The 26,618-nt window shown below is 39.5% G+C and overlaps 1 protein-coding gene across 1 annotated transcript in view; it reads left to right on the forward strand.

Moving 5' to 3' along the window:
* EPS15 (epidermal growth factor receptor pathway substrate 15) overlaps positions 1–26,618 on the forward strand; it is a 54,441-nt gene that overhangs the window by 6,042 nt on the left and 21,781 nt on the right. Inside the window, exons 2-13 of the mRNA XM_060276910.1 lie at positions 8,405–8,446; positions 10,951–11,040; positions 11,797–11,844; positions 13,185–13,280; positions 14,816–14,878; positions 16,250–16,375; positions 17,454–17,513; positions 18,448–18,639; positions 18,721–18,866; positions 19,705–19,861; positions 22,613–22,698; positions 26,170–26,242. Coding sequence (XP_060132893.1) covers positions 8,405–8,446; positions 10,951–11,040; positions 11,797–11,844; positions 13,185–13,280; positions 14,816–14,878; positions 16,250–16,375; positions 17,454–17,513; positions 18,448–18,639; positions 18,721–18,866; positions 19,705–19,861; positions 22,613–22,698; positions 26,170–26,242 — 1,179 coding nt within the window. The remainder of the gene's footprint in view (positions 1–8,404; positions 8,447–10,950; positions 11,041–11,796; positions 11,845–13,184; positions 13,281–14,815; positions 14,879–16,249; positions 16,376–17,453; positions 17,514–18,447; positions 18,640–18,720; positions 18,867–19,704; positions 19,862–22,612; positions 22,699–26,169; positions 26,243–26,618) is intronic.

A 26,618-nucleotide genomic window follows, 5' to 3' on the forward strand; every position in this document is an offset into this window, starting at 1 on the left:
AATGAAAGTTAAATACTTCTCTGCAATAAAATAACAGGATGTAGTTTTAATTTTGCATGTAGAGTGGCTGGCATGCTTGCACTATAATTGAGAACAGAAGTTATGTTGTAAATATACTGTTATGAAGCATGCAAGAAACTCTGCAAAATGACAGACTTTCTAAAATGTTGCTTAGCAGCATATCATTTAATTTCCATTTTATATATAGTGCACTGACTACCTCATATGCACCTTTTCCCCTCCATTTTTTTTGCTCAGCTGTGGGAATACTGTATATTGTGCCTGATGAATTGGTGGCGGCTGTGTATATGCAAAGATCACACAAAATGTACTGCTTTTAGCATATTGAGAACCTCAGTTTTCTCTGTAAAACTGAGTTCTTAAGGTCGTGGTTTTGGATTGAAGCAATGCTTGTGAAAACAAAAGGAAAGCGGAAAGGCTAAGAAGCCATTTTTGGAAGTAAGAGGGTGGGATGTCAGTGCTCTGCCTAAGCCTCTGTCCTTCATGACAACACAATCAGGCATCAATCCTGTACCTGCATACCTGAGTGAGAGTAATCTTCATTGGACCCAATGTGACAATTTCTTCTGAGTTGACATAGGGTTACTCTAGTACAATAAAATGCAAAACAAGTAAATAGATGCATGCTGAAATCTGCATAGCTGATAACAGGGTGTAGAATTCAGATCCTCTTAGTGCAGACTTTTAAGTGCAGGGCACATGGAGACACATCTATACTGTACATGATTTCTGTATGAAGTAAATAGGGAGCAACAGCATACAGAAAAGTTTTGCAATCCAAGATCCCCAAGCACTTTCTCACAAAGTTTAGAAACATGTTAACAAAATTAGGACTGAGAGATCTAGATTTTCACGTTTAAAAACAAAGTTCAGTCGGTACACTGTGTAGTGGAGAGAGATACTCTGTTTTGCTAGATTACGCTTTTTTTATGGTGCTAAGCTAAAATCCTTCCTTGTTCACTCTCCTTCACTTCCTTTTTGGAGTGAATCACCATTAAAATTCTTGGTTTCTTGTAAGGTTGAGTTGCAAATAGAGTAGTGCTTTTCTTTTAAAGAGAAGAAAACAGCAAGTTTGAACCAGTAGATTATATTCAATAAGGAATTGAAGTTCACATTTCTTCTGGCACACTTTTTTTTTACATAAAAAAAATCTCTACAATTGGCAGAGATGCTGATCTGGTTGGAGTAGAATTAAAACCAAAACCTCATTTTATACAAGTAACTAGAAAGCTAATAAGATTTGGTCCTGCTTAGTGATTTATAGACCATCTTAATCGCTGAATCATTAACTTATTTTTTGCCAGTCTTTATATCTTTCATTTGCCATGAAAGTGTCTGCTTAAAAACACTTTATGTTTTTGGAATTCTTGTCGCATAGAAAGAGAACCCTGGGGAAACATCCATAAAGGAAATACCTGCAAATGTTCCCTTAGTGAAAGCAACAAAAGTGTATGGAAGAGAAGAGTTGATGGTCCAAGTAGGGCTCACTCGAAATGAAATAGCAGATGAATACATTGTATTTTCAGCTGTTGTTTAGAACCTGAATTAATCGTTGTTGTTTTTCTTTTGCTGTGCCATACTTAAGCCTTTAGTTCTTCAAGCACAAGTGGGTGAAAACTTGTATACTGTGTCAGAAAACACTCTTACTTGCTGTTTGACTTTGTGCCGCTGAAACTGTAGCTTTGCCATAGTCTTCAGCACTTGAAAATGATGTCAAATGTGGGCACTGAAGGTCATGGTAAACTTGGAAACAAAGGGAGGTCCTGAAAGGCCCCAATAAAATTAGGGTTGCTATAAAATGGACTCATTTGAAAGGGAGTTAAAGACTAGAATACTATCTGTAAGATAGCCATTAAACACTGTTGATCATGCACTAATATTTCCCTGGTTTTGCTTCTTCTTAGTTTAGAATCAGTGTTAGAAACGCGCATATATATATGCCAGTCGCCCAATGGCATCTTGTGGGTTACCGTCACCACAATGGGATGTCTAGGCACCATTCACCCAATGCAGGTGGTGCTGGTTGTGGTGGTTTTCATTTCCTTTATATTTTAAAAGAAAAAAAAATTCAAAGTGGCTTACAACACATTAAAACATCAAATGAAACAATCCAGAATCAAATAAATAACAATCAAATAAATTCAAGCTTCATTCAAGAAAACTTTTTCAGATCCTTCTCCAAGTGACATTTTGCTTTCTACATACTGGTATTTGTTTACCTACTTAATTTAATATAGCTGCCCCATAGCAGAAGTATTCTAGGAAGTAGACTAGGACCTGGGAGGCCAGGGTTCAAATTCCTTCTTAGTCATGAATCTCACTGGGTGACATTGGGCCAGTCACAGGCTCTTAACGTACCTCGCAGGGTTGTTGTAGGGATTAACTGAGCAGGGGAGTGAACCAGGTACTCCTTGGAGAAAAAGGTGGGATATAAATGCAATAAATAAGCTCTTCTGCTTCCCTGCTTAAGAAAGTTGGAGGGACCAGCTGGATGGAGATGTCAGTCACCAATCTGGAATCCAGAGATCACCATGTGGTCACAATTGGGCCCGCACCAGTTGCAAAATGCGCCTGGCTAATTTCTAACAGTTTAGAATGGATACTGTGGGTTACCCTAGCAATAATCACAAATGCCTGTATTGAAGCTTGTACTGCTAGAACTCATTATGCAAGTGAAATCCAATTATAATATCCACTTATCCAAATACATTTTATACACTATAGTGATCTTCCAAGTGAGAGATGACTTGTGGATAAAGCAATATGCAGAACTTTGGGTTGAGTCCATGAATTTGTTCTGGTTATGCAAGGACTTGTGCTTTTTAGAAAAACGTTCCCTCTTCCTGTGTTTTCCCCAAATCTGTTCTGGGAGGGAGATCTCGAAGGTACACAGGGGCAGGAGAAGGAGGGGAAGTTCTGTTGCATAAGCAAAAGTCCTTGTGTGAATAGAGCAACTTCGCTGGATACAACCCTTTCTCTTGGGTTACATACTTGAACTATTCAGCAGCTGCCAGCCCTGAATATTCTAAGCCAAGTAGTAGGTCTTGAAATTTTCTAGTACATAGTCCTGACATGAAGCCGTAAAAAGGATGGTTGATAATTAAGCTTGCTTTTAGGTAGCTCACTATAACAACTTTACATAGAAAATATGGCATTACAAAATTTTGTGGATGAAATTTATTTAGGAAAAGAAAGATGGGCAAGTTACTGAGTCCACGGTACTCCAAGCATGTATGCAGGAGGTTAATACAGTTTTCTTGAGGATCATCTCAGAATACACGTGGCACTTGCTTGTTTGAATATAGACCTCTCTGACCTTCTTACATTTGGATGGGTACCATCCCAGTTCTTGTTGAACATTTGATTTTTCTCTGGCAATGAAGAGAACTTTTAGGGAAGGGGTGGATGAGAGTAAAAGGTCAAAATTTGTGGAACGATCCTGTTTAGGATGCTATATCTCAACAAAGTGTGCTGCCTCTGAAATGTTGTACTTCAGATCTGGCAGTTCAAAAAAAATCAATCATATGGCAAAATCACCTTACTATTGCACATTGGGGTTAGACTATACAGTTAGGGCATCTTAACTTTAGCCCTGCCTTTCTGTGCTGGATGCAAGAGGGAGGCTAAAGAGCAATCTACATGAGGACCCTGGTGAAGGGAATAAAGGACTTCAACACTTTCCCCTCCTGCTTTGGTCCTGATTATCCCCATTCCCCTGGGTCTTAGTCCATATCAGAATTCCAGTGCCTGCAGTTTGCATTAGCAGAATAGGATCCATTGAAACGAATAGATTCATTCTTAGCAATGTATGTATGTATCATGAAAAGTTCATCTAGGTCCTGGGTGTTTTGCCCTGGCCATTGCTAGACTGCAGCATCTGATGTCATGTAGGCCCTGATGTAGAGGGAAACGTCCAAGTAGCCATTCTTTGCTAAAAGCAGTGACAGGGTAGATGAGTGTATTGCTGTCCTGCTGCTTTTGTAAGTACAATGTGTACCAACACTTTCCAAATATGAACTTCTGGAAGAACTAAAAGAGGAGTTAAAGCCAGCAAGGATGAGTGAGTTGGCATTTGAAGGGGAAATTAATGTTGAATATCCAGTTTCAGCAGTGTGTTCACTCTGGTTAGTGGAATTCCTTCCTCAATATGTTTGGAAGCTTAATTTGAAAAAGGAAGTCTGAGCTATTCTGTTGTTTCAAAGATCAACAAGATGTCTTTTGTAGCATATGGGCTACAAATTCTGATGCTACCAGATGGCTGGAAAAACTCTCGTTGAAGGCAAGTCAGCAGTTGCCAAGTGCTTTTGGGGCTGGGGTGTGGGTGGATTTGGTGGTGTTCTTGTGTTTGTAGTAAGGAGAATGTAAGGATATTGAAATAAGATGGTGGAGGGGTGATGTCTTTCTATCTGGGTGCTTAACTAGGTGGGAGAACAGGGCCTAGGTGGGAGGGGAGGGGCATTGTGACATAGTATGGCTAAGATGTCTCGATAGACACAAGTTTATAGTTAGAGCCTCTTGCAAGTGGATTGAGGAGACCCTGAATTACAGTATTCAGGAAGGCAAATGGCTTGTGCTTGGCCTTGCAGTTTAAATAGTGACAGTGTAAACTATGTACAAGAATTTTTGGAACAGCTGAGGTCTAAAGGGAAAACATGTATTAAGAGACAGCTTTGTTACACCACATACTTGGTGTTTGGAGGGCGCTTGCAGTTTAACTCATCCTTGTGTAAGAAATAAAGAAACTTACCAGTCTTAATTCCAAGAATTTTATTTTAGGTATATAATATTTCTGTACCTGTGATTTCCAGAAAAATCTTATATTGCTGTATGAACAATTCTATTCACTGTAAGAGAAATCTGATTGTCTTGTTGCCCAGTTTGACTTTTATAATAAAATCGGTCTCTTGCCAGTGAAAGCAGAAGACCTTCCAAGCTTTCCCCATTATACAGAAAATGTAATTTGCATCTGTTGTTCAGATGTTAAACTGCATAGGAGAGACTGGATGGAGAGACTGCTTTGGAATTTTAGAGTGGTGAAGGCACAGGATGTGAACCAGCATATGTTTCCTATTCAAGAGTAACAATAGGTTTGGCTTAGTAATGTTTTGCTAACAAAATGATGACATTGCTATAGTTGAACGAAGATGTGAGATTATTAATTGCTCTGTTGGGGAAAAGACGGAGTACTGAACGTTGACTTAATGGCTCAACTTCCACAGTGGTTTAGCAAAACTATTTTCCCTTCCTGGTACCGGTATATGTGGATATCTGTTAATGTATTAATCCGGAGCAACACTTAACAAATTTGAGTGGATTTTGGAAAAGCAGCATCAGATTATTATAGAATGTGCTGCCTAATTACTGCACAAATTCAAACTAATGTTCCAAGTGGACTTAAGGGGTTGTTTTGTGTTACAAGCAGAAAGCGAATTCTGAGGGTTGCACAAGTACTGTACAGCATTACTTCTTTAAAGAACAGTAGGGGGCAAATGTGCAGGCTTTGGTGCAGGGTCAGTTGTTCACCTACTAACTGGCTGTTCACAGGAATGATCAACGGATGATCTTCTTCCCTCCAACCCCCTGCTCCTGCTATGTCCTTGTTCCTGAAATATCTTAATATGTTTTAGAAAAGAATTGTGCTAAAAAGAATTGTGCTAAAAAGAGTTCCTGTTTAAAGTTCATGCATTTATTAAGTTGGCACCTTTTATTTTTAAAAGGACAATCCATTTGTGCAGTATTCTTCTTAGGCGATCACTCTTGCCAAGTAAGATTGTCTTCCATGAACACGGTCTAAACAGTGGGTCCGTAAGTGACTGTGGAGGCCAATTCTGGATCCACACAGTGGGGACATAGGTTTACAGGCGGGAGTCGATAATGGTGAGGGTTTGCCAAGCATGCCTTCCTCTTAGCACGTTTCTGCCTTTCATCCTGATTCGAGTGTCTTCAAAGTCTATGACACCTTTGGTAAAGGCTGTTCTCCAATTGGCCAGTGTTTCCCAATTGCCAGTGTTTATACTACATTTTTTAAGATTTGCCTTGAGAGAGTCTTTAAACCTCTTTTGTTGACCACCAGCATTATCCTTTCCATTTTTAAGTTCAGAATAGAGTACCGGTAGTTGCTTTGGAAGATGATAATCAGGCATCTGCACAACATGACCAGTCCAACGAAGTTGATGTTGAAGAATCATTGCTTCAACACTGGTGATCATTGCTTCTTCCATTATACTGGCATTAGTTTGCCTGTCTTCCCAAGTGATATGTAAAAATTTTCAGAGGCACTGTTGATGGAATCTTTTGAGGAGTTGGAGATGCGTATGATGCTGCCTGCTGGCCGAAGTTGCTGTGTAAGCTTGTTCTGCTGTAGAACCAGTTTCTTCTGGGGAATTTCTGTCAATGTGCTGAGTAGAGTCACTGTTTTTTGGAAACGCAATTTCCCTCTAAGCTCTTGAGTAAAGTTAAGAATGTTAGTAACTGTGGTGTTACTATTTATTTATTTCATTTTTCATTTCATTTCATATGTCTTTCCTTTCTCCCAGTGCAGCAACCAAGGCAGATCACAACATGAATTAAAAACAGACACAGCTAAAACTCACACGTTATAAATATTTTTAAAAAAACAAATAAAGTACCATATTAAAAACAGCACTGAATAAAAGCAGCTTAAAACCATTTGTTTTTATCCTACCTTTTTGAATCTTCAACCCCCCAAATGTAATAAAATATCAAGATAAAGTGGCACCAGCAAAAAGGGTAGCAGCAACTTATACAGCAATTCTAATCTGCTGTAGACCTGGGAGGCTGGGGAATATGTGCCAAAAATACTGAATTTTGAATGTGTTTCAGGTAATCCAGATTTGCATTTCAGTGATTTTAGGAAATGATAGAATTATGCCACAGAATGGGCCTTACCACCCAGGTTAAACGTGTTTGGAGCTATGTCAGATCTAGGACTAGTTCAACCCAATCAGTTTAGATTATATAAAATTTTTACAAATTTTTACAAATTAAGGCATAGCTGTCTTTTTAAATAGTCATTTTAAAGCTGTAATCCTAAAGTACCCTTAAGGATTAAGCCCCACTGAACACCTTGAGACTTGCCTTTGAGTAAATGCATATAGGATTGTTCTGCATATAAGGTATACCATGGCAATACGGAATCATTTACTATAATTTATGTCTGCATATCTTTGACCAAAACTACTTTGAAGTTTGGAAGCTGCAATACTTGATCCTTCAACCTTGGGTCTTGTGGTGCTGTTGCATTTGCAAACTCAAATATTCCATAGCCAGTTTAGCCAGTGATCAGGGATATTGGAAGCTCTAGTCCAACAATATCTAAGGACCTGAGGTTGAAGATTGCTGATCTCCTTCATATATTTGCTTCATTGATAGGCAACATTGTGTTAAGAGTATTCAGCTTATTTTAAAGCATATTAACCGATCTTGTCTCAAGTGCAATGTGTAACATAAGGGAGGAAAATAGAGGGGACGTAGGAGGGAGTCAGCTTTTAAATTTGTATTAAATTTGTAATGATTTGGTGACAAATTGTTAACAATTATTGGGGGGGGGATCACAAATGCAGTGCATATACAGTGCTGTGAAATTAGCTAGCTGTTGATATGACCTGAAGTTATGTACTATTTGTTTTTCCACTGTGAAACATTATATAAACTGAACACTTGAGGCTTTGGGGCTAGCAGCATTCCGCATGTGTAACAATAATTGTGAATCACAAAATTCCACTGACTAAAGCCAGGACTGACGTTCCCATTCCACAAATTCTGCTATGTAAGAGTTGAATAAAACGCATACAAACTAGGTCAAACAGCAAGCTTGTGTGTCTCGATGAATGACACACCCATTTTACTTCAATTCCATGCCAGACCAATGAATAATCAAATCTAAGGTTTGCATTCAAAGACGCCATGATAACCGCATGCTTCAGAACACACAGCCAAACCTTAAATGTAACTGCAGCAAATTCCAGAGTCTGTTTTAGCAAAAATAGTCTTACGAGTCTTCAAAATGCCACCAGTGTACTGTGACATGAAGTTTCATGGGCAAGAAGATGCATCTGAAAAAGTAGGTTTCATGCCTGTAAAAGTTTATGCCTCAGTACATTGGTGAGTCTGCTGTAGGATCTTTTTATAGATTTAGTGGTTTCCTATGAATGCAAATCTCTAGCCACGTAAGACTTTGTCATGTATTGTATATTGCTCTTCTATGCAATTATGGATAGTCTCTGTTTCTGAACCTAATGCCATTCTTGAAGTCTAATCTTTGATATTGACAGAAAAAGCTAATGTCTTCCCTGTTTAATTACAATCTTTAAAATTCAACAGTATTTTTAAAACTTTTTCATCTCTCTTCCCTCCAACAAAGCTGTCAAGTGCAAATCCTGTGTATGAGAAGTTCTATCGACAGGTAAGTGTGGCTGGCTTCCTGGGCTTATACTTGCTTTAAAAATATTTCCCCCTTGGGTAATTATGGATGGACATATTAAAGAGGACAACAAAACAGATAATTTCTTCTTGCCTTTAGGCGATAGAATGAAATAAATATTTTGGGTGTAAAGTTAATTCTTAGGATATTCCAGTAGCTTTGCAGTACAATGGACTGTTTATGACATTCATATTTATACAAACAATCACTTGTACCAGTACAAATTAGCAATTATTGCGAAAGCTAATTGCTCTAGGCCCCACCAACCTCGTACCAGACAGTAATGGATTTCTACCATTGTAAGAGGAATATACTATGGCTCATTATGTCTCCTTGTTGAAGCAACCAAGCATATCTTCAGTAAAAATTCTGTCCAGTAGCTTCTTAGGTCATGTCTTTGAATGCATATTTCAACTTAACTGACTGTGCTTTAAGCCTATCAGTGTGGACAGCTCTTAAACTTTAACGTAGTTCCAATATTTGTAAGTACAGTGGTACCTTGGATTACAGACGCTTCAGGTTACAGACACTTCAGGTTACAGACTCCGCTAACCCAGAAATAGTACCTTGGGTTAAGAACTTTGCTTCAGGATGAGAACAGAAATCGTGCGGCGGCAGAGGGTGGCCCCATTAGCTAAAGTGGTACCTCAGGTTAAGAACAGTTTCAGGTTAAGGACAGACCTCCAGAACGAATTATGTCCTTAACCTGAAGTACCACTGTACCAGAAAAGAAAGGCCTGGTTGGAAACTGAAAGCACAAAATAAATAGATTTAAACCCTTAATATATACATAACAAGACAGCTGCAAATATATATTCCCTTCTGCATGCTGAATATATACCTCTTATCAGTCCTGCATTTCTTTATGTTTAGATGAAATGAATTAACAATAACAAAAAAAGACCTGCCTTGGGTCCTATGATGCTCATAAGAGGGCAAATGTCTCTGTTCTGATTACCCAAAAGTTTCAATGGCCTGCATTTCCACAAGACTAGCATTGCTGTTTGTTTTGGCAGTCCTAGCCATTAGGTCTGTACCATCGAGCTTTGGTAGAATGGAAGTGCCCTTTTGAATTGTTACAGAGCTAAATAAGGACTGTTCATGGATTGTGGATTCCCACTCTTTTTTTAGATGCAGATATTTAACATCTAACAAGTACCTATTAGTTAGCAAATATTCATTACATTGATGCAGAATCTAGAGACAATTAGTAGTAGTTAATAGGAACTTTTATTTCAAATCAAAGTAGAAGTAAATTCATAATAGAATAATAATGTAAGAATTGCATGCCTTCTCTCTAGCACAGTCTGGATGACTGAATGCTGCTATAAAAATGCAAAATTTGAATGAGCAATAACAACAACAACAACAACAACAACAACAACAACAACAACAACAACAATTTATTATTTATACCCCGCCCATCTGGCCAGGTTTCCCCAGCCACTGGGTTTCCCCAGCCACTCTGGGCGGCTTCCAGCAGAAAAATAAAACTCAGTAATCTATTAAACATTAAAAGCCTCCCTGAACAGGGCTGCCTTCAGATGTATTCTAAAAGTTTGGTAGTTGTTTTCCTCTTTGACATCTGTTGGGAGGGCGTTCCACAGGGCAGGCGCCACCGCCGAGAAGGCCCGCTGCCTAGTTCCCTGCAACTTGGCTTCTCACAACGAGGGAGAAAAACACACAGTAAGCATGCTAAAAGAAATTATAAACAAAGAGAAGAGGAGCTTCTGGCCATCAACTGTAGGGATCTTGCAGAAGGCAGGAAAGGGGATTAAATGGACCATGGTTGTGTTGAGGTACCCAATGTGAATGTTGTTGGACTGCAACTCCCATTGGTTCCAACCAGCATGACTAATGGTCAGGGATTCTGGGAGCTGTAGTCCACATCATATAAGGCACCAAAGTGGCTACCATAGTGTAGAAAAATGTACAAGTCACAGACTGGAATGAAGCAAAGCTCTAGCATTATACAGTTGAAACAAACTAAGATAAACATTGGATAGCTGCTCTAGTCACAGTGTATCCGCTCTTCCTCCTGGCAAGGAAAATGTAGTGCTGTGCTGTCAGCTGCTAGCTGCCTGACGTTGTCAGTCTTTTTGACCTTAACAATCGAAATTAGTGAGAAGCCTCGCAAGTACTTCCAGGAAAACACTGCCAGTTCTGTACCTTCCATCGTTGTCTCTCTTCTAGGGTAAAGGTGGAGTTGGGGAAAGGCCCTCACAATACTTTAGTTTGTTTCCCAGTATACAGAGCCTGGTGTATCTGTAGCTTCTAAGTACTCATTAGTTTTAAAAAGATCATCTGGCTACAGTATTTGGCTACTGTATCATTTCATAGTTGAATATAAATAAATAATTTTGCAGAGGTAATAAATGTGTTGTACCCTTAGTTCAGCAAGTCATCCAAGTAAGTCAGTAACAAAACTTTTTGTAGGATATTTAATGTGCAAATTGCTACATAACAAATATGCCTTCTTTTTGCAGGTTGATCCTGGTAACTCTGGGCGGGTGTTGGCTTCCGATGCAGCTGTCTTCCTTAAAAAATCAGGACTGACGGACTTGATACTTGGGAAGGTATTAACTGTGAATCAAATATGGGGGTTGGGGTGGAGAGATACCATCCTGTCTTGGTTTTGACAATAAAAAAAATATTGCTTCCAATCCTTAAGCCTTTCTATCTCTCCAGGAGAAGGGTTCTTGGTGCGTACGATTGTAGGCCTGAATGAAACAAAAATTGGGTGTTTTGTGGAGCACTCTGTAATCACAATCCAGCCCATAGTTAGCTGCGCCGAAGCCAATTTAAATAGGCTTCGTCTTGCTTATCTCTCTGGTGCATGGTGGCCTCTACATTTACTTTCTCTAAGGACTGACTCAGTTGCAGCTTGGAATATTATTCAACATAGGACACTTCAGAATGCCTGAATATGCACTGGGTTAGACATAGAAAAACGTACTTCACTATAATGTATGAAAGTGCCTGCAAATGAGTGAAGAGTAACTTAGAGCACTGAAATGCATGGGTGAAAAGTGATTGCACATATTTTGTGTATGGACGTTTTGTTTTGACATTTTTATACTTCAGTTTGTTGAGCTGTTAACTTTGTTAGAGCTCTGTTTTCCTTTTTGCCAAAACTAAAGCCTCAACATTAAACTGAAATTCATACTATTGCACGAGGTGTCGGCTACAGAATAAATAATACTTTTCATCAATGCACTGTTAAGATAATGTGGTTAAACTTTTGGGGTTATTATTTAAAACTGTTACTCATTAAAGTGGGGAAAAGATATTTCTGGGAGTACTTCAAATGCTTCTTTCATCTAACTGTTTAGGTTTGGGACCTTGCTGATACAGATGGCAAAGGAATCTTAAACAAACAGGTAAAATGTGATATATTTATCTTCAAATGAATATGGTGAAAGGATAACGAGAGTAAAAAAAGCATTTTTATAACAGTTTATAGCAGGTTACGTTCTGTTAGAGACATCTGTATCTTCATAACACACTGAGACACAACTGGATCACTATTGAAATGGGCTTACAAATTATGGTGCATGAAAAATATTTTCTTGAGCAGGAATCAGTTACGTGGTGCAGTAACTCAGTTACTACACTTAACTTCTAGCTGAAGGAAAACAGTGGAACTCAGTTAAGGATGATATACATATGTAATCTTCTCAATCTTTTAACCATGCTTAGAAGATCAAGTGTGTGTTAGAGGACTGCATGCTATTTCTTCCCAATTCCCAACAGCCTTAAGCCTTGAGTAAGGTAAATATAAGCCAGAGTTCCCTCATCTCAAGGGTTTGTTCTGGAGCATTGGTAAAGGTCAGCAGAGAAGGGCGAGAATAATTTGTGTAAGGAGAGGGGCTGGGGGATTAGAATGTGCAATTCTGAGGCCTGCTCCTTACCGTTAAATGTTACCATTGCTTAATCACAGTTAAATCTGCTCTGCCCATTATGTTAATTTGTAATGCTAACACCAAAGTGTTGCTTAGATGCATCCAAAATATTTTGCTGTTCTGTATGTGCAGTGGGTGCCTTTCCCCACTTGCAGCCTTTTGCACCATATTGCACTCTGCTTCTGAATTTTCCCTGCAACTTGGGAGCAGCTGGTTGGGTAACATAATGAGCTTCTTTTAGGAAGTGGATGAACAGTTCAAGCTTCCCCACACAAGCCATGGATCTAGCCCATGATTACTGCCTTATACAGTACAGAATACTTAGATTGCAGAGTAAACAGCATAACAATGTGAATCATGCAGGATTTTTGTCACAAAAGAGAAAAAGCTAGGTCAGTGAATGATGTGTTGCGCATTAGAGGGAAGTTTTTAAAAAGCAACGCTTACTCTCCCAGCTTAACCTTTTGGAAATGTGAAGGATTTATAATAAGATTAGAATCCAGAAGAATGTGTAAACAAATGTAATGTCTTTTAAATTACATCACCTCCGTGTGTGCTCTCCCTTCTTCTAGTGCTGAATATACTGTAGATGCATTTTAAGAATTGTTTAGGTCAGGAAACCATATCAAGTTGCTTTGAGGTACCTAAACTTTTAGCACGCCTCTAGTAGCCACATCAAGATTTGCAATGGAAGGAAGAGTACTCTGAAGGTTAAAAGAGGTTGTTTTTGCTTTTTTACTTGAGATGTGGTGTGTGTGGTTTGATACATTTTCTGGACAAAATTGTTGTATGGTAATGTAATTTTCTTTCCTTTTTAGGAGTTTTTTGTGGCTTTACGACTTGTTGCCTGTGCACAGAATGGATTGGACGTTTCACTGAGCAGTCTTAACTTGCCTGTTCCTCCACCTAGATTTGTAAGAACTTTTAAAAACGCCTTGCCTTCAGTATTTACGTACAATAAAACCTGAACACATTATGCTATGTAGCACGTGCTATCAATATACCATTGAAAAAAATCATCTCATGCAGCATCATACATAATGCCTTAATTGTTGTCAAGTGTTATAGTCTTACGATACATCTTTAGTCCTCTTTTCTTTTAAAAATATGCACAAATGATGCTCAAAATACTGCAAAATGTGCAGTGTTGGTGATAGTAATATTCAGAGTACAGAATTGAAATACCGATGACCTAACAGGTCTTAGGTCCTCACTGGCCCTTGCACCTTGAACTGTGTGAACCATGTTGCCCCACCTCTGCAGCCCTTTGGCTTTGGGGCAGATATAAGTCCTAACCCACGCATTCCATTTCATTCAGCAGCTGACTCTGGCAACAATTGGAACTGGCCACTCGTTCAGAAAAATGCTGCAATGTAATTCATTCTACCCTGTCCAATCAGTATACCTGAAGGAGCATCTCCACCCGCATCACTCAGCCTGGACACTGAGGTCCTCCTCCGAGGGTTTTCTGCGGGTTCCCTCACTGTGAGAAGTGAAGTTAACAGGGAGCCAGGCAGAGGGCCTACTGGCGAACACCCTCCCTTCAGATGTCAAGGAGATAAAGAACTGCACAACTTTTAGAACACATCTGAAGGCAGCCCTGTAAGCCATCCAGAGTGGCCAGGGAAATCCAGCCAGATGGGCAGGGAAATAATAATAATAATAATAATAATAATAATAATAATAATAATAAATTATTACTATTATTATTATATTGTAATAATATTATTACTATTGTTATGAATCCAAGCTGCTTCTAGAAAGTTTCTTCCACAATATTCCCTTTCACTTGTGTCAAAATTGCAAAAGCAACATATTGGGCTTTCTTTGTTAGATTTACATGTTGTAAGATAATGTGAGTATCAAATTGTTGAATAACCTGAGATAAAGTTTCCTTATTAAAAAAAATAACTGGGTATGCACCAAGATGAGAAATTGAGTGCTGAAATTGAGAGCCGATTTCTCTTTCTATGTGTGTGTGGGAGAGCATACAATGCAGAAGATATTTTCCATATTAATTAATACTGGATTATTAGATGTGCTAATCACTGTTGGTCAGTTTCTAAGAAGCCTTAGAATCCTTTCCTTTGACTACATGTCACCTTTGTGGGTTGGTAATTAGAGCTCACAGCAGTTTTTAATTATTTTATTTCTTCTGGCACACAATATGTCCTCTGGTATTATCATTGTACACAGTGAACATAACACTTTTCAACATAGAAAGTTTGGGAATTATTAGTCCACATTTCGGCTGGTATTGCAAGGTATTCACACCATCATATTTTCCTTAAACAATATGTACATACTGTAATGTAAGCTAAGTAATCATTCTTCATTAATACAGGCACTCTGACTTTATTTTATACAGCAGGAATTTACAATAAATCTGAATGACAATTGCTTGTCATTTCCAAGTAATGACAACTGAAATAATTCTTCTTTCCACTAGAATGATTCCTCTAGCCCTTTATTATCTGGGGGAGCGCCACCTGATATCCCATGGGCTGTTAAGGTAAGGGAAGTGAACTGGAACCTTAGCTGACGTGAATGCTTTTTTCAGTGTTTCTCAGCTTCTGCCTATTAAGCTTCTGTTTGGAGAGGATGCTCCAACTTTCCTTGCTTTGCCCCTTTTTTGAAAACAAAACCTGTTACCCAATTGAACAAATACTTCCTTGCAATGTAGCACTTCCTCTCTTTGTAGTAGCTTGGCTCGGTTTCATGACTGTTGGTTGGTGTAAAAGCACATTCACATCTCTTGTCTTGGATATTTGGCTAAGCTCCTGAAGGGTGTGTGTGTCTTTCTTACTTGATCAACTATTGGAGTTATCTATGGAGTGGTAGATGCATCCGTGCGTGCATGTTATTTTTGTTGGCTTCTCCCGAATGTGGTTAAAATCATGCACAAGAGGTCTAAACCATAGCTGGCTGAAGCGGCTGCTTAACATAGTCATTAGAAATGGGCCTTCTCTTCAAAAACTCTTGTTCATATGCTTGAGTCATCTCTTACTTTGACTACTTCAGCCTCTTCTTGCTTCTCTAGTCATCTCTTATTACACCTTGGCCCCTTCACCCTTTTACCAGAAAGCTCTGTCGCCAGAATCATTCGCGTCTTCGTCACTCTGATCATATGATATCCCTACAGTAGATTCCTGCCTGTTTCCAGGTCCAGCACAGATTTCTTTAGCCTTACTGTCGAGAGTCCCATCATAGCTGTGTCAACTTATCTGCCTGCTCTTATATCCCAATATATACCTGTGACCTTTGTTCCTCCAGACATATTGACTTCAGCAAACATGAATCTTTGAGGTTGGCACAGCAGGGGAAAGGAGAATATGAAAGAATTTTAAAAAGACCCATTTTCCACCTTGCATCTCTGAATGGTGCTACAAAGCTGCTGCCGATTTTTAGGGACTAGGGCTGCACTGCAAAATTTTATTGTCCACCTGTAACTGTATAAATAAAAATCTGTGAAGTATTGCAGCTTGACTTGCAGCTAAATGGAGCAACAGAAGCAATGCCTCTACTTTTCAGACCCATTGAGATTCTGGTAGAAAAATGGTTTTATATGGTGCTTCCTGGGATGGTTTCTACAAACGTCTAAGGAGCAGTATATGTGGATTTTAAAAACAAAAAAGTAGAATGGAACTAAAAACACTATTTCCCTTCTGATTTGATGCTCACTTATTTACTTTATATTCAGATATTCATACCGAAGGCATCTCATAAGAGGCCCACTGTCTGACCTCTCCCACTGCCCAATATTCTTTTTGTGTGTGCTTCTTTCTGCTAAGGCACTCTGCCTATTCTCTTTTCATACTGACTAGTTAATTTTTGCTTGGGTCAATATTCCTGTTAAATTGATTAATATTATTTCTAAAACCAGGTAGAAGACAAGGCCAAATATGATGCTATCTTTGACAGTCTGAACCCAGTGAATGGATTGTTGTCAGGCGATAAAGTGAAACCTGTTCTGCTGAACTCCAAATTGCCAGTTGATATATTGGGAAGGGTAAGAATGACAAGCTTTTTGGCAAGGCAAGACATCTGTTTACCCTGTGGAATCCTATAGGATGATGATTCGTAATTTTTGGAGCGTCTCTGAGGGTCTGTAACTCATGCATGGTTTTTACACAGAGATTAATAGAATGAGATCTCTACAAGGGGCAGCTCTTTATAAGCAAACCCCTGCTGTTTGGTTGTTGATCTGCCTCAGTGGCAGGGGACCTGTGGGCCAGATTAGGCCTTGCAGGAGTCCATGCCCACCTGCCTCAAACCCTGGAGCATTCATGATGGGCGTGGAACAGGTAAAGATATGGATGCAGATTAATAACAGGGAGCCTTACAGTGCACTCTGACTGTTCCTTAGCAAGTAGGACTTCCTGCCAGTGCTGATCAGTTGATTCCATTGGCCATATTCTGTTCACCGCCCTGTTTTACATGTTACAGAGAGTTCTGAAAGAATTCCCCCTCAAGTTGCTTTTAAATAAGAAAATGACCTGCTTGAAGCTTCAGTTAGGAACAGAGGAAATGATGCTTTAGCTATTTATCTTCTGCCATTTTCCCTCTTGAAACCCTCTGTAGTGAGAAAAGAACATTGATGAGCGTGATTTTGGAAGGGAAAGACTGCTGCCATACATCTGCACTTGATTGCAGCTTCAAGTAGCTGCTTTTCATGTATAAAAAGAAGCATTTGAGGGAGTGATTTCAAGGAACTCTGTGTAATTAGCAGTTTGGCCATGAGATGAGTAGCACATGCAAAATAATATAGTTCGTAGGGTTGCTGTACTGCAGTTTGAATTGCCAATAGATGTCATTATGGACTGGATGCAGTAATAGTGAAAAGGTGTTCAGGCTATTCTAAACTTGTAGATTTTCCTAAAAGTTAGTTCATAATCTGGTGTTGAGAATTAGTCATGGTCCAGAAGTGGCAAGTTTGGTTTTTGTTTTGCTCAGTGGAAAAACAGATTTCCAATGTCTAGTGCTGTTGGTATTTAACAATACAATGAAAGAAACATTAGGAACATGATGAAATAAGGGTAGAATATTCTATTGTGTCCTGAATGTGGGCATATGCATTTTTTGTTTAGGTTTGGGAGCTCAGTGACATTGACCATGATGGAATGTTGGATCGGGATGAATTTGCAGTTGTAAGTATAATGGTCCTCATGAGATTCTAAACACACTTTTTAAAGTTTCCGGAGGTTGAGTAGAGTATAGTCTACACTTTAAGTCATACTGTACTTTCTTAGAGGCACATGAATCCAAAGATCAGGCTGGTTCTTGGAAGAGAGCAGAAACTAAATTTACCACCACCTACTTAATTGCTAGACGGAATGATACCCCCCTCAGTGTTCTGGGGTTCTTCCTCCAGACCCAATTTTGGGGACAGATGGGTAAGAAGCCCCATTGTAGGGAACCAGGCAGAGGGCCTTCTCGGTGGTGGCGCCCGCCCTGTGGAACGCCCTCCCATCAGATGTCAAAGAGAAAACAGCTACCAGATTTTTAGAAGACATCTGAAGGCAGCCCTGTTTAGGGAGGCTTTTAATGTTTAATAGATTATTTTATTTCATTTTTCTGTTGGAAGCTGCCCAGAGTGGCTGGGGAAACCCAGCCAGATGGGCGGGGTATAAATAAATTATTATTATTATTATTATTATTATTATTATTATTATTATTATTATTATGCAAGTGAAGATCCTTGTGCAGGGCTTCCACTGACTGGGTTGGTTAGCTTAATCTCACCCATGGGGTTGTATCTTAATGCTGTCTATATGTGAGCAAAACAGATTTCAACTCATGGAACATTGAATTATCCCCTAAGCTGCAAAAGCTGCCTGTTTTCTACAACTGAAAATACCTTTAAGTTGCAGTATTTAATGAATTGCCCAGACTCTTGGCATTGTAATGCCTCTAAATGTAACTTTGAACAGATCGAATTAGCAATGGAGGAGTACATGAATGTGAGATAGGTTTTTAAGCTTTTGTTCTTCCAGGTTGCTGCATTGATTTTATAACTGAAATTGCTTAATAATAAGCTAATGCTGTGCCCATCTTTTGTACTTCTTCAAAACTATTTTCCAGGCCATGTTCTTGGTGTACTGTGCTCTTGAGAAGGAACCTGTGCCAATGTCTTTGCCTCCAGCATTGGTGCCACCTTCTAAAAGAAAAGGTGTCAGTATTGCAGGTGGAGTGCATTTGTTGCCACCTTCGGCATCCAGTAAAGAATCCCATCAGTCCATGCCGCCTGTAACCCTCAAAGCACCATCACCACAGGCAAGCTCACCAATGATCAGCATTTTGTTCTATTTTATTAGATGCGTAATGGAAAAATAACCTCTCTTTTTCTCTCCACAGTGGGTTGTATCACCTGCAGACAAGATAAAATACCATGACATTTTTTTGAAAACTGACAAAGACATGGATGGCTTTGTCTCTGGTGTAGAGGCTAGAGAATTATTCTTAAAGACCGGTCTGCCTTCTGCCTTACTTGCACACATCTGGTAAGATATTTTTTAATGGCACTTTTTTGCAAACAAGCATAATTTCCATTTCTAAAGTGTTGATGTAGGGTAACTGTAGTTATCTGTAAAGAATGAAGTTTTCAGGGTAGAATTGCTATTGCATGTGCACGCACAGGACTTGTCTAACTGAATTGGCTACATGTTTTAACAGGAGAATTCGGGGATTTGTGTCTACCTTTGATGCCTATGTCCTTTCCTCCAGGAGAAGGTTCCACAAACCGATGGAGGCCTTGTGTTTGTAGAAGGGCATGTTGGGACTAAACCCAGATAGATTTCTTCATTTGAGATGGGAAGCTGCCAGCTTCTGATGGGGTTACACACCCTCTGAAGGAGCAGGTACACAACTTGGGTGTACTTCTGCTTTAAAACGTTTTAGAAGAAACAAAAGTTTACATATCTGCTTATAGTATAAAAGTAAGGAAGATGCTACATACTCTTCCTTGTAAGAATAGCCATGCTAGGTCAAAGTGCATCTAGATCAGGCATCCCCAAACTTCGGCCCTCCAGATGTTTTGGACTACAATTCCCATCTTCCCCGACCACTGGTCCTGTTAGCTAGGGATCATGGGAGTTGTAGGCCAAAACATCTGGAGGGCCGCAGTTTGGGGATGCCTGATCTAGGTGATGGGCAACCACAGGTCTTTGTCCCAGCTGCATCTACTGCTGTTTGCAATACGTACTGAGAAGACTGTTGTGTATCTGCTAAAATACTCAAAAGTTTCAATGCCAGCATCAAAGTTGCATAATTCTTCTAATAAATACATAATTTTTAAGTGGGAGAACAAATGTTGAATCTTTCTCCCTTTGGCTTCTACAGGGCTCTATGTGATACAAGGGACTGTGGGAAGCTTTCCCAGGAACAGTTTGCCTTGGCCTTCCATTTCATCAATCTGAAGTTGACAAAGGGCATTGATCCTCCTCAGGTGCTAACTGCAGATATGATCCCTCCATCAGAGAGAACTGCTCAACAAAAGGTGACATTTTTGCATATTTTATGATATTTTGGACATACTTTAAGATACACCCTTATTTTTGTGTAGCAGGCCCTTGGGTTAGTGTGCCTTATGATGGGTAAACAATTCTGCTGAACAGAGAGTTGAGTTCACTACCTTATATCCATTTTGTTGGTTTTCCCTTCCCCCTCACATAGACAAAGAAAGCAGACGTGATTTTTTAAAAAATGAAAGGAAGAGGTGATTGAATTTGCAGCAGGGGGAAGGTATTGGGAGCTGCTTATGAGTATTGTCAGCAGAAAGAGGTTCTCATTGGCTCTTAGGGTTCAGTACAAAGTTGCACTGGATGACATTTGGTAAAATTTTGGGGGGCATTTCAATGCACGCAACAGAGGCATACATATGGAAGTGTCTTATGGCCTTGCACTGAAGGGGAGGGGTGGAGCTGCTGCACGTTCAAAGAACTCCTGGCCAGGAAGTACTGGCACTGTCGATACATAAATTCTGTTGCCCACCTTTGTAACATTAAAAATGTGTGTTTCATGTTGAGGATTTGCATGATTCCTAATCTCCTTGTTTTAACGATGACCTACCATAATAACAAATTTAAATAGGGTTAAGTCTCACATCATTTTTTGCGTTGTATTTTTAATCAGTATGTGCCAGGTAAAAATCAGATTTGTGTTGAAAGCGTTCTTTGCTTATTTGGCCCTAGAAAATTTCTTTTTGGTTGTACTAAACCAAAACGAATCAAACTTCCTGCCCAGAAATGACTCTCAAGAAGTTCTGCATTTTCTTTGAATTCAATAATATCAGGTTTATTTTTGCATTATTTTGAAAACCTGCTTTTATTTCTTGCTTTACTAATATTTTTTGTATGTTTGCTTTCCTTCTATGTCTTTCCTAGTTTGGACTATATTTTCCATTCTGCACCATTCTGCTTTACATCTTTATTATACTGTCAGTTTCTTAAATCTGCCATCTCAAGGTTAGAGATTCTTCACTTTTCCAATATTGACTGTTTAATAATGAGCATCTTTCTCATGTTACATTTTATTTGAAACAGCAGAATGCTGCTTAATTCTCAGAAGTAGTATAGCTTTTGTCATCCCAAGGTCTTTGCTGTACTTGAAAATTTATAGAATAATATACTGCCACGTACTTTATTTTGACATCGGTATGAAGGAAGTAAAGGTAAAGGTACCCCTGACCATCCAGTCATGGATGACTCTGCGGTTGCAGCGCTCATCTCGCTCTATAGGCCGAGGGAGCCAGTGTTTGTCTGCAGACAGCTTCCGGGTCATGTGGCCAGCATGACTAAGCTGCTTCTCGTGAACCAGAGCAGCGCACGGAAACGCCATTTACCTTCCCGCTGGAGCGGTACCTATTTATCTACTTGCACTTTGATGTGCTTTCGAACTGCTAGGTGGGCAGGAGCTGGGACTGAGCATTGGGAGCTCACCCTGTCGCGGGGATTCGAACTGCCGACCTTCTGATCGGCCTGCCCTAGGCTCAGTGGTTTAGACCACAGCTCCACCCACGTCCCTTTCATGAAGGAAATAGCGCTAGGTAAAAAAGTATTTAAATACAGATTGTACTATCAATTTATTGGGGTTGGATGTGCCCAGGTCTAAGATACAATTACTCATCAGGATTGCACATTTGCTTCAATTGCACTGTAAGAGTAATTAGCCTATAGGTAGGCACATTCAGTCTTAACCAACTGATAATATAAGTTAGCAGTGTAGACAGCAATTCCATTTTTTGCTGTTAAGGAAAGAAATGTTATCAACTTTACTGGGACTATTGAGTATAACGTAAGGAATTCAGCAATAGCTTGTCTTTTTAGCAGAGCAGCACTGTACTTCTAAAACTTGGATTACCTTTTAAGCTGGTCTTTCCCTGGTTAAAATTGTACTCTAAATTGCACATTGTCAGTTACATTTTCTACTCACATCTTCATATTGGAAGGTGTATAGCAGATATCTGCTGCATAATGTATTCTCTTTACAAATATAGCTATGGTGTCACTATTGCAAGTAAAGCAATAGGAGACTTTTTGCAAAATTCTGACTAACATGAATGAGGCAACAATTACCAAGAGAACCTCATTACTTCCTAATGAGTTAATATGCAAATTATACTATACTATTTATTGGCAGTAGCCTTTGTGCTAGGGTGATCTGCCCAGCGTTCCTTGGGGGGGACGGGACTCAAAGTTGTTGAGCTTTTTTTAGGACGGGGAAGTTCAGCTTTGTTGGGGGGGGGAAATCGCACACCTATAACAACATGGGCGGAGAAAACTGCTTTTGTTTCCTGACACATCGAGAGTATTGGACTGAGGAGAGGGGCGGGGACTTCCACTCCATTGCTTTTCACTGCCACTGATCGAGAGGGATCATTTTGCAGTGGGTAAATATTTGGCGCCCTCCAGAATTCACACCGTACCCCTTGCACCCCCAGGTAAAGACAGCCCTGGTGCTGGTGCTTATCCCCCTATAACAGCCCTGCATAGAATGGATTGGGCAAGCCCCTGTATAGTTCCAATGTATCCAGTCCCAACATCTGAAAACCTGATAGGATCAAAGGAAACCCAGTGCAACTGTTGCAGCTCAACTTGTAGTTAGAGCACAGGTGTGTATGGGCAGTGTACTGTAGACGATCCTTGCCTCCTTGCCATGGATTGGATGCCACTTCAGCTACTTGCACCACTACAAATTGGGCTGCTTGTTCTGATCCATGGCAAACCATATTTTCTCCTTTGTCTTGCAGAACATGCTAGGACCAAGTCCTGTAGCAGACTTTTCAGCAATCAAAGAGCTGGATACTTTAAGCAATGAAATAGTTGAACTACAGAGGTAAGTAAATAGAATTATGCATTTTGCTTGCACTGTTTTCATTTAATTGCTCATAACTTCATTTACACTACATAGCAGGAAGGTACAATTTAAACGAAATGCACCCCCTAGAACCCCACCTTGACATTCAGCTTGTCATGTTTACATGAATGAAACGCTTAATGGGTACCTCATATGCCTTCAGATTCGAGGGCATTTTCCCCATGGGCTCACCAAAATCATGAATCTGGTCTTTATGATTATAGACCCAAGAGATTGAAGATGGATAGAAAGGAAGAAGTACAAAATGATTTATGAAGTGATGAGAGTCAAAGTAGCATGTTTAGGTTAGAGAAGGGGAAAATAATTTTATTTTATTTTTTATTAAATTTGCCATCCCATCTGATCTCAGGAAGCCACTCATAGTGCCTCAGTCTGTTCTGGATTGAGCTTCAGTTTGTAGGCTCTCATCTGGTCAATAACAGGGACAAGACATTGGTCTACCACATCCACTGCTGTACCTGCACTTTACAGAAATGAGACAGTTTACAGCTGATGGAAAAGAGAAGAGGGTAGAAGATGTGGATAGAGAAGTGAGAGAGAGAGAGCTGTTGTGGGTGGGGGTAGATGGAAATGCAAAATAAGACTTGTGAAACTTTGACTAAAATGTGGAGTCAATCAACTGGAAAAATGGACAGGGGGAAATGTTAGAGAATGACTTGTGGTCTGTCAGTATTGCCTTTATCAACATCCAGTTGCAGAGGAATATGTAAGGTCCCTTCTACCTTATCTTGTCTTTAATATTGCATCTGTCTGCTAATGTAAGATTTATTTGAGATTACTTGAATTTTTAGCATTTAAAAGTCTACCATGTTTATGTGCATTATTCAGATAACTGGTTTCTGTATTTTTATGTTGAGTGCTAAGAAATTATTAGCTGCAACTATGTGTATCTGTCCTAGATAACAGCATGCTCTAGATAAATTCTTCCAAGTGGATATACATTTGTTTCTTACCTTAGGAAACTGAATATCTATGTTCTCGATTAGGGGAATTTTAAAAAAAACCCTGTACAGTACAGTTCACTGTATCAGTATTTACACAGTGGTTAAGAGAAGGCTGGTATGTGTTTACATACTTGTTTTGAAATAATTTAATTGTGTAGTGTTTTGATAAAACATATTTCCTTTTCTACTGTCAATCTTCGCCTCCAGGATTTCAAAGCAGGTGGTCATAATAGTCAGGCACAGTATTTGTATGATAGTCGCTTCTGGTATTCTCTGACAGAGATAGGATTAATAGCCTTGACAATACTGAAATTATGAAATTAGTTATGTTCAACGAAAAGCAAAGCATATGTAATGGCTTGCAAAAGGAACCTGCATCAACATCAATGCAGAATTATGTGAATTTTTTTTCTTTGGCTAGGGTACTCCTTCAGTTGACCTCTGCTGTTCTGTTTATTTTAGTTTCTTCTGTGTTGGCTGATTACAAGCACATTCATCTCTGGTGCTATTTATGGATTTTGTCTGTTGCAGAAGATCTCAATAGTTGTAATACTGGAAAGAGCTATAGGAACAGATGCAAATCTGCATATGAGATTTTACTTCGCCTTGAATATCACAGCAAGGGAAACTTGTCAATCGTTGATCAAGTGGCAGCTGTTACCTGTTGAATAATAATGAAATGCATTAATAATTGCCAAGCTTGAGAGTATCTCTAAGGATGTGGAAACTTTTTCAATCTTTCGTTAATCCCCTCAAATATCTTTGGTAGAGTCTGAAGTGTTTGTCACTGGAAAATTAAAAGAACGAAGAGGAAACCTGAAATGCTAGCATACTGGGCACTCTCATACTTGCTGGTTCTCCTTTTCCCCCTCCCCCATCTCAATATTAATCTCCTGAAATCATTGCTTTAAATTGTTGTTATTATACAGGCAGCAACCATTTTGCACAGGGTTCCATTCCTGGTCCCCACACGTGTTGGTAGAGCTTACATAAGCGCCCCCATTCCACCCTGCCCCTGTTCCGCACTCTTCCAGGCCCAAAAGGACCTGCGCCTCAGCGATCATTCGTCAATTGGACTCACCTAAAATGGTCGCTGCCTGAAATTATTATTACCCACAATTCACCATCAGGTCCCAGGGCGGGTCACAACATTAAAAGCAGTCTACAACCAATTGCAATCACTGCTGGAGAGGTTCCTAAATATAACTATCTCAGTATATTATCTAATGATCCACTGAGCTTTTGCGTCAATATAACTCTCTCCTGCAAAGTATAAGAAAATGCTAACAGGGGAAGAGTGGAGTACAGTTCCCTCAATGAAGGGAGTGTGTGAACCCAGGGTATTAGCACAGGGATCCTCAAACTTCGCCCCTCCAGATGTTTTGGACTACAGTTCCCATCTTTCCCAACCACTGGTCCTTTTAGCTAGGGATCATGGGAGTTGTAGGCCAAAACATTTGGAGGGCCGCAGTTTGGGGATGCCTGCATTAGCACAACATACCCAAGTATTTGGTCATATTTTGGGGAAACTGCACCTTGTAATGGTTTATTGGACACAAGTGTTCCCATGTGTCATGCAGTCAGATTCAAAACTGCCGTTCTAAGCAAGGATGTCTCTTCCTCGTGGATAGGCTATTAAAACCTTGTTCTTGAACATCCCATGAGGGAAATAATACCAGATCCCAATATGTTTTTTTCACTTGCGCAAGGGCTTGTGGAAATAATAATAATAATAATAATGAGAAGAAGAAGAAGAAGAAGAAGAAGAAGAAGAAGAAGAAGAAGAAGAAGAAGAAGAAGAAGAAGAAGAAGATTTTTATACCCCGCCCTCCCCAGGCAAAACCGGGCTCAGGACGGCTAATATGAAAATTATAGAACCTATGTATCATAGCACTGCTAACACTTGCATGTATGTGTGTGCAAAATTATGCTAGCAGCAATTTTCCTCCTGCTTATTGCCCTGGATCTAACCCATGATTGGGAATCTGCTGTTTTAGCTGTTTCCAGATTTATGTTTTAAAAGGAGGAGAAAAATGCTCACTCCACTCTTGGTGTTTATCCATATTGCAAAGATCAGATTAGTATTTTCCTAGGAAAAAATAATCTGGTTGCTCAAGTCTATTAAATTATAGTTCTGGTTCCAAAAGGGTTAAACAGATGAAAGCTGATGCAATCCCTCCCCCTTTTCACCAGACAATTGCTCCATAGCAACAGTGAGATCACTGAAGACAGTATTTCATTGATTCTCACCCCCCCTTCCTTTCCTCTCTGCTTTCTCTTTAAGCTATTATTTCCACCTACCCATGTCTGGGAGAGTGAAAATTGTCTTTTTTCTTCTTCGTAAATAAAGGAACAGAAACGCATTCCTATAAATTTAATGTTCCACTATGTATTTAAAAAGAGAGACTGGCTTAGGGGGTTGGATAACTGTACCTGGTGTAGCTAATGTGCTTAAATATTCCTGCATTGTTTGCTGGTCTTCTAGGGAAAAGAATAACGTGGAGCAAGATCTAAAGGAAAAAGAAGACGCAATCAAACAGAGGACAAATGAGGTCCAGGTAATTTCAGTGTAAATTTGTGTGGTTTTCTTGTGCTTTGAACAATATATTGGATGAACTGACTTAGAGCTTGTTGAAAAATATATTGCAGTAAGTGTCCTTAGCAAATAAGGGTTCTGCACATGCTGATGTAAGAATATTATTGCCTTAGGAATTTTGAATGGGAATGTCATGTTAAATGCCTGCAGGATATGGGGCTTGAGGAGAGATGAGGAAAATGTGGCATGTTTGCAGAGGAAGATACTGTTCTGGTCCACAGTATTAGAATTTTAAGCACTGTATACCATAACACATGTAGGATTTTGTTTTCTGCAGATAAAGGTTTGCACCTAGGCACACATCTGTCAAGCTTCTCGTTTCTTACCCATAAATGCCA

Source organism: Zootoca vivipara, chromosome 7 (genome assembly GCF_963506605.1).
Source record: "Zootoca vivipara chromosome 7, rZooViv1.1, whole genome shotgun sequence".
Classification (NCBI taxonomy): Eukaryota; Metazoa; Chordata; class Lepidosauria; order Squamata; family Lacertidae; genus Zootoca; species Zootoca vivipara.